General features: G+C 30.2%; 1 protein-coding gene across 1 annotated transcript in view; it reads right to left on the bottom strand.

The window, feature by feature from the left end:
- The window catches only part of LOC106683449 (ecdysone receptor), a gene marked incomplete in the record, with an annotated part of 26,096 nt that overhangs the window by 795 nt on the left and 16,089 nt on the right, over window positions 1-9,212 (bottom strand). The window contains 3 exon segments of the mRNA XM_067046300.1: window positions 410-766; window positions 2,110-2,332; window positions 5,118-5,270. Coding sequence (XP_066902401.1) covers window positions 525-766; window positions 2,110-2,332; window positions 5,118-5,270 — 618 coding nt within the window.

Here is a 9,212-nt window from a genome sequence, read left to right as displayed (position 1 = left end):
ATTTAGTTTTGTTGGTAGTTAAAAATTCAAGATACTGAGCTCCAAATTAAAAATTATTTTTTCTAATTGACATCTGTCAGTTCCCGCACTAAATTATCTAACTACCTTTTCGGTATATATTTCATGAAATGCTGCAATTTAAAAATTTAAATCTCAGGAACTACGAACCTGTGAATGACATATTCTTAGGTTTATTTTACTTTTGTTGGTAATTTTAAAGATATATAGCTCTGAATGAAAAATTAATTTTGTCCCGGTCCTTGTACTAGAAGGGGAATTAATCAGAAACTAAAATATTTTTAGTATTATTTTAAGAAGTATTTTAATTTTTTTTTTCTCAATTTACAATATTTCTAAATATTACTTTAAATGTAATTATAATCAATAATTTTTAATTTACTTGTATCACCTCTTAACTTAGATTCTAGTTCTTTCTCTGAATAGCCTTGGCCACATTATTCTGGATAAAGGTGATTCTACTGCAAATCGCATGCAATAGAATAATTATTCTGGGTGGGCTATGCTCAATCCTTGAGATCCCATACTTCGGCAAGGAATGGGGGCAATCTCTTGTTTTTTAGTTTTAGTGAGAAGCATATTTCTGAATTTTGGTTGCCCAACGAACGAAGCTCTGTTAAAATGGACAGGAGATTGGCCAGTATGGTAGGCGACCTCTTTGGTCTGCTTTCGATATACGCCATTAATGTCTCTAAATAAACTTCTTGAATTTTCTCGACCTTCCTTGCTTCAATTAGCCCAGGTCTCTCTGTAAAAAACGTTTTTTTTTTTAAATACAAAACTGAAAATATTTATATTTAATATCAAATAATATCATAATATTTCACTGTATCCTGGCTAAAAAATTATTATAAATTACAAATTAATTTATCATAAATCTTTAAGATAATTGAATTATCTTGATTTTTTTAAATTTCATGGCCCAAGATTAGGAAGGTTGTTGTTGTTGATTGTTACTTAAAGGCATAAAACCCTCTAGTCATCAACACCTATGGCATGATAAAATTTTAAAAAATCAATAAAAAAATAAATAAAAAATATTAAAAAAAAATCAATAAAAAAAAATCAAAGAGGAGTTATAATTTATAAAGAAGGCAATGTGCTTTTAAAAATTCAAATACTAATGTAATTTTAGCTTCCTCATCTGTGAGAGCTTTTGATAAATTTGGGGTCAGTCCTATCCTGTTTATTATTGGCAAATAGTGAGTACATTCTTCAAAAATATGTATAATCATATGAATGGACTGACAATATTTGCACGTTGGAGGTGGCAGCTTTCTGATCAGGTGAGAGTGCGTGAGGAGAGTATGACCTATTCTCAAGCGGGTCAGAGCAACTTCCTCCCTACGGCTGTTGCGGTAGGATGTTGACCATGGTTTTACTGATCGTTTTATTTCTTTTAATTTACTAGGGGAGCTTTCATCCCACTTGTCCTGCCATTTTTCTAATATTTGTAATTTAAGGGGTGTACTTAGTTCTGATTGGGTAAGAACGCCTCGGCCAGGGAGCGTGAGTGCCTTTCTGGCAGCTTTGTCCGCGAGCTCGTTACCAACAATGACATTGTGGCTTGGACCCCATATGAATATAATGGATTTACCTTGCTGTGATAATCTTAGAAGAAAAGATTGAATTCTTATAATGAGTGGATGTTCGGGGTACATGTTTTTTAAACTTTTTAGAGAGCTAAACGAATCTGAGATTATTAACATAGTCTTCTGAATTATTGAAAAGCAAAAATGGAGGGCTGATGCTATCGCGTAGAGTTCGGCGGTATATATTGAGCTTAGAAATATATATTGAGATTAGGAAGGTATTGTATTTAGAATATATTTTTAGAACCTGTTATTCTATATATCATTACATTTTAGAGCCCCAAATATAAGAAACAAAAATGGACATTGTCAGGCATTTGCCAAAATGTAAAATAGAGAAATTTGTAAAGTGCAATTAGTATCAGGAAAATTCTATTGTATAAGAGGTTATCCCAAAACAAAAAATCAAATATTGTAAATTTTACATTTATGCTATAAAAATATATTTAAAAAAAATATCTGCAGTAATAAAAACTGAAATAGTCAAAATTATAATTACCTGAGAAAATGATCATGGCGGTAAGGAGGGCGTATTCAGCGTTGTCCACTTTCATCTTCCACAGATTTCGACAAAACCTAAGGGGGTTTTCGATGGCTTGGCCCAATCCTGCCTCCTCGTAGTGTTCCTTAGTGTACCTCTCGTTGTTAGCAAAAAGGATAGAATCGGTTTCAGCCTCATACCTTCTGGCCATCCTCATCATCATAACTTCACTCGAACAGCCCTATAAAAATAGAAAATTAGCACATTTAAAAATTTACAATATGAAGTTTATAGCTCTTCATCTCGGGTAAAAGTGTGATCGTATTTAAATTATTTTTTTCTACATTAGGGGTATTCATGATGTTGTGTTAAATGTTAAATGTTTTACCATGTTAAATGTTATAACTATAGGAATGTGAGCAGCCCTATTTGAAGTCATGTTAAACGTTAAATGCATAAGAGCCCCTAGCGGATTTTCTCAGCAACTTGTTTTATAAGCCTTTATGTTTATAACCTTTCCTTCCAGAGCCTCATGTTATTGTTTACTTCGAATTTGATTTAAGTTTCAGTTTTGATTTGAGAAATTTATTACAACATGCCTAGAGTGAGTGAAAAGTGGAATTTGTGTGAAAGTTTAGCTTATGAGTGTCTATTGATCTTGAAACTTGTGAGGAAGAGAATGAAGATGAGCTAATTGACAACTTTATTGAAAGTTTTTGAGTTTAGGTTGTAACTAATTTTCAATATTTTATTGTGCATCTTTGAATAAAATTATTATGTTCTAAGAAAAATGATATCTAATAAAAGTTGTTATTATGTCTATAACCCAGTTTTTTAGTATTTATTGTATTAATGAACCCATTATCCTCCTATCTTCAAACCTTCTGTATTGTTTGAGAATAAAATCACTTATTTTCAGTAATTTCTTTTAAAAATTTTCTAAGCATGTTACGTGTCAGATATAAGTTAATTTAAATAGCTACAAAATGTCACTCCTCCCATGCTTCTACCTTAATGATGAGTGGAGCTATTTGTTTTTAAAAACTAGCCATTTACAATTTAGAAAACTATAGAGCTATCATTTCAAAACTGGTGAACATAATTTAGTAACATAATTTAACAAACAAAAATGGTGGCGAGCTCAACTAGTCTATTGTATGACGTCATTCTCCATTTAGCAGACCAAGTAACAGACTCTGAGCCATGTTACATGTTATTTCGTTTTACCACGGCAAAAGAAGGCACTTTTTTTCCATTTAACATGAGTTTTTCCATTTAACACGCTTTAACATGTTAAACTAAAGATCATGAATACCCCTATTAAAATAAAATTAGTACTTGATACATATAATACATGAAATGTATTATACATACTTTACTAAGTCTTCTCCCTTTGATTGCCTTGTGGCATTATAAGGTGTTGATATGAGTCCAGCTAAGGTGGTATAGTCTAGCTATAGCCTATAGTTACGCCGTGGAATTAATGATTTACATTTCATTAATTCCACGGCGTAACCGGGACCGCTTTGCCGGTCGTATTTAAAGAAACACTACATAAATATTAGGGATTTAGAAAAAGTATATCGAGGCTAATTGACTTTGACAATACAATATTTTTATATAAAGAAAATAATATATTCAAAATAAAAATACTTAAGTCTATTTATATTTCAGAAAACTATAATTATACAGTGAATTTAAAAAAAGACAGAAGAAATTTGAACCAACACTATGCTGAGATTTTAAGCAAAATTAATTTATTAAGAACATGGATAACTTTTATATTATAATTTACAATAAATTTTATATGAATTTAAACATAATAATAAAAGAAATAATAATTTAGACCAAAATACATTTTGAAATAAATGTATTATATGCCTGACCTGAGTGTAAGAAAAGTTAAAAATATTTTGAGATAATAATATTAAATTTATCTGTAATTAAAAGTTGAAAATTTATAATTATCCATAAATTGAGGAGAGCTTATTAATATATTGATATGATTCCCTATTGTTTTATTAGAGTTCACCGTGAGAGGCCTCTGGTTTGGATCTCGCGGAACAATACCAGATAGAACAAGGAGCTTCTTAGAAGGCCTAGGTGTTAGCATTGGGGATATTGCGATCTTGGGAGAAAATATTATTTTGGTCTCCCTGGGGATCATACACCATCACCTGCATGGGAATTAGCTCGGAGATTATATATTGTTACATATTATTTATTTTAATTTGTGGACCTGTCGATGTGGGTGTTTTAACTTATTTATTCATTAAATTATTTTATTTTATTAGTACTATTATTTTTTTTAAAACTTATTTATTCATTCAAGTATTTTTGTAACCGACTTTTTATTATATTTTCCTTTGAATCTATGTGTTAGTCTTGTTCTCGTAGAATGTATTTATTTGTTTGTTTGTTTTTTGGTAAACTGATCTACTGCTGTATAAAAGAACTGTTTTCTTTCTATTTTATTATACCATGTTTATTATATTATTTGTAATTATATGTAATATATATATGTCCGATTACGGATTGATTAGTATGCTGTGTCTGTAGCAACCTGATGTATTTGGGCAGCATAGATGAATAAAGTATTTCTCTCTTCTCCTTCATAGAGTGATTTGACTGAAACTAATGAGTTGAGCAGAATAGCCTGCAAAAAGTTTTTATATTTTGAATGTGAGGTGTAAATTTATATTTAAGAAATGTAAATTTATTGGTAATAATAATTTAATATTATTTATTGCAATAAATAATAGATTTAATAAGAAAATAATTCAATAATTACTAAATATATTAATTTATGTTAAGTTTTTCATTGTAATCAATTAGTCTATATACATCAATAAATAAAGTAATAGTAATAGCGAAGCATAACCGTATATGTTAGTAACGTTTCAAATAGTTGGGAATGATTCAGAAAACAAGAAAATTTGATTCCATATAAACTGAAGCCGAAAGACGTCGATTGTTATTTTGATAAAATGGATTTTGTTATGCATGAAAAAATAAAAAATACTAACTTTAAGAAGAGTGATCTGATCTTCTCTTGTTATCTTATCGAAAGCGGGTAACCGCTTAGCAAACTCAACTATAAGTTGCACTGTGAGGATTGTGATTTCAGTTAGGTGGTTGAACCTTCGGTTAGTTGGTTCCTCATCTTCATCTGGAGTCGCCTATAAAAAAAAAATTAAAAAAATTAGAATAACAAAAAGACGTAAAACAAGATATTAATCAAAATTTACTTGAAAGTTTATTATTATTTATTATAATATAGAGAGAAATGTTTTTTTAGCCGAGCCCAAATACATTAGGTTGCTATAATACACAGCATACCAATCAATCCATATTTGGACATATATACACTACATATATTTACATGATATAACAAAAAAAAAATTGTTTGTTCGTACTATATGCACTGCCATACCGTTCATTCCATTGTGATGGTTATTTTTGCTGAATGTTCAAAATTTTCCTAGAAATATTTTAGACTGGCCGAGTTTTTCGGGAAAAAAAAATTAACAAAATTAAGCATTTTTTGTATATAGCTCAAAAAAAATGTTTTCATGGTTATTATATGCTAATCGAATAGTCTCTTTCTGAGGAATATGACAAAAATATTACTGATTATATTAAATGATATTTTATTTACTATAAATTAAAAAAAAAAAGAGTTAAAATTTCTGTAAAATAAATTAATGTTTTTTTTTTAAAGAAAAATAAATCACTGTTCATACTATGGTTCATAATCCCTTTCCATTTTATCCAATTCCTACTTTAATATAACCGTTGAAAAGCTGAATATCTCCTCCTTTAAGGTACATTAATTTTTTTTTTTTTAATTATTTATTTATTGTAATTTACAACTGTACAAAATAATACAATAAGTAAATATGTAGTATGTTTCATATACACTTGAAAATCTTGGGAAGGAACCACCCATTGGTGGTACTTCAAACATTAATTTAAACTAGAAGGTCTCGTGGCCATCTTCTTTTCAGACGCCTCGGAGGATTATCAGGGATTGTTAAGGATGAAAGATTAAGAATTAATGGGTTTGGATGGTTAAGGAGTTTGGAATAAAAAGACGCATATCTGGTTTGGGTCAAATCTGCAACGAATGGGATGTTAAGGTCTTTATGAATGAGTTTATTTGTGACGTAATAAGGAGCATCAAGGATTTTACGTAGGATTTTGGATTGTAACGATTGGATGCGGGAAGAATTTGATGGTTTGGTGGAGCCCCAGAGCTCAATTATATATGTCCAAATTGGTCTGATTATTGTAGTGTATACTAATTTTTTATAGTGAATGGGAAGACATTAATTTTAAACTAGGAGAAATACTTTATTTATCTATGCTGCCTAAATACACCAGGCTGCTATCTCACACAGCATACTTATCAATCCGTAATCGGACGTATATTAATTACATATAATTACATGGTACAATAAAATAGAAAGAAAAAAGTTTTTTTTTCCCCTATAGTTTCCTTTTACAATCAATTTCAGTTTATACGCCAAATACAAATATTTCAATTCATTCCTATTTTTCTTTCATTTCTTCTCCTCCAATTTCACCCTTTCACAATTTTTTAATTCACCCAATCAACAAATTCGCTCTCCGGAATTCATCCACCTAGATCCTCTTCAGTGACACGCTAAACAAATTCTACATTAGACGGCAATGTGAGATCAGACCATTACTCATAGTCACAGCAGTAGATTAGTTTACCAAAAACAAACAAATAGATACATTTTAGGAGAATAAGACTAACACATAGATTAAAAGGAAAATATAATAAAATACCGGTTACAGGAAACACTTGAATGGATAAATAAGTTTAAAAAAAAAAAATAAAAATAAATTAAATTTAGATTTAATAACGAAATATTATTTTCCAACAAAGAAAAACTTTTTAAACGGTTTATTTTATATTTTCAGTTTTGATCTGTTTAATTTGAACCAGATTGTATCTTTTGTTGCAATTTATATAGGCCTAAGTTACTGCCAAATGTAGTGTAGATTGTTTGAGTCATATTGAAGTTAATTCTATTTTGTTTAATTTTAAAATTAAATGAAAGGCCAAAAAATGTATAGCGAAAATTTTAGAACAACAAATTTTATTTTCTGATTTTTTTTTCGAGGTTGTAAAGAAGAATATCAACTTTGTTTCCATCCTGAAAAATATTTTACCACCACTTTGATAAGTCAGTCATTCTAAATTGTTTCGATACTGAACTGATATCGAAGCAAAATGCGCTGAGCTCAACGTATACATATATCTCATGGTTATTATATACCAATCAATTTATTTCTTTATGACGAATAAGAAAAAAATATTACTAATTTAATAATTTTTTATTCACTAAAAAAAAAATAGGTAGATTTCAGTAAAGCAGGTAAACAATTTTTTTTCAGGAAAAATCAAATCATGTTCGTTTTTAGCATCGTCTAAAACCCTCAAATACCATTTTTCAAAGATATTAAAAATTATTCAGCTATTACTAAAGTTACCGTTTTATCACTTTATCTATACTGGGTGCTTTAGGGTTAAGTGGCCAAACAAAAAATATGAACTAAGGAACTCAACAAAGAAAAAGAAATTCCTCTGAAAGTATGTCCGCAAACGCTTTGTTTAGGAGATATTCACTCCTAAAGATTTTCATTGTTATGAATTATTTAGGTTATATGAAATAATTAAAACCTATTTATTTGTTCTAACCACTTTATTAATTAAATGTAAACATTAATATTCATATTAAATATTTTTTAAAGTGAAGGAATGTCCGCAAACGCTTTATGTAGGAGATGGATTAGATTGAATACTAATATGGCCTTTTATCCATAACTGTATAAAAACTATTGGAAACATAAGGATTAATACTATTTGGAATTAGCATTGGGAACTGTCAATAACATTTATCAGTTTGTAAGAGGCTTTCGCAGAGTACTCATCATTATCCCTTCAATTTACATTAATGGTGAATATGCCGATATGGTGTTTGTATACGGTTTTTGCAATGTTAATGCTAATGCGTCGGGAATGTGCAAGTGATTTCCGAATAGACAAGACTATCTTTAGCTCCACGTATCAACGTCTTAGAGAAACTGGTACATTTCCTATAATACCACGTGCTGATGATATTTTTGCTCCTTTATGAAATGAAGTAAATGCGACCATATTACGATATTTTGATAATAATCCATCTGGTAGTGTACGAAAAACTGGAGCGGAATTAAATGTTACCCCAACAACAATGGAGAACTCTCATTGAAGATTGCTTTCACCTATATCATTATCAACGGGTACAAAATTTATTAGCGAAGGATTTTCGGCAAAGAAGTCATTTTTCAGATTGGTACTTAAATCAAGACGAGCTTGATCCACAAGTTCCAAAAAACATTTTCTGGGCAAATGAAGCTACTTTCACTAGAAGAGGTATCAATCAGAAAAATAATAACCATAATAATAATAAAATAACCTCTGGTCGAAGGAAAACCCCATGAAATTCGTTAGTATCATTTTCAGCACCAGCTTCAGAGCAATGCGTGTTTGGGGATGTTAGACAATATTTTAATAGGTTCGCATTTCTTGCCACCTCGACTCAATGCGGGGACATTTCTGGAACTTCTTGATAATGGTTACTATGATTAGTTGATTGTTTTATATTGATTATATTAGTTGATCATATTCCACTACAACTGAGAAGGGACATGTGGCTTCAATTAGATGGTTGTCCGGCACATTACGGAAGAGGTCCACGAGAATGGCTAAAGGTTAATTATCCCAACCAATGGATTGGCCTGCACGCTCTCCAGACCTCACACCACTGGATATTTGGTTGGGAGTGACATTAAACAAATATTCTATGCAAGGCCGGTCAATGATCTTAGTTTCTTATGAAGAAGGAGTATTGAATTTTGTGAAACAATAACACATATCCAGTGCCGTTCTGCCACTGCTATCGTTGAAGATAGATGCCGAGCCTGTCTTAGTGCTCAAGGAAATTACTTTGAACAAAATTTAATGTTTACGTTTAATTTTTTTTTATTGATAGATTTATTTATTGATAGATATTACAATCTGCCACACAGTTGTGGGCAATAGGTAA

This window comes from Halyomorpha halys, unplaced genomic scaffold, assembly GCF_000696795.3.
Source record: "Halyomorpha halys isolate HHAL.00 unplaced genomic scaffold, Hhal_1.1 Scaffold484.1, whole genome shotgun sequence".
NCBI lineage: Eukaryota > Metazoa > Arthropoda > Insecta > Hemiptera > Pentatomidae > Halyomorpha > Halyomorpha halys.
This window is presented reverse-complemented; position numbering and strand designations above follow the sequence as displayed.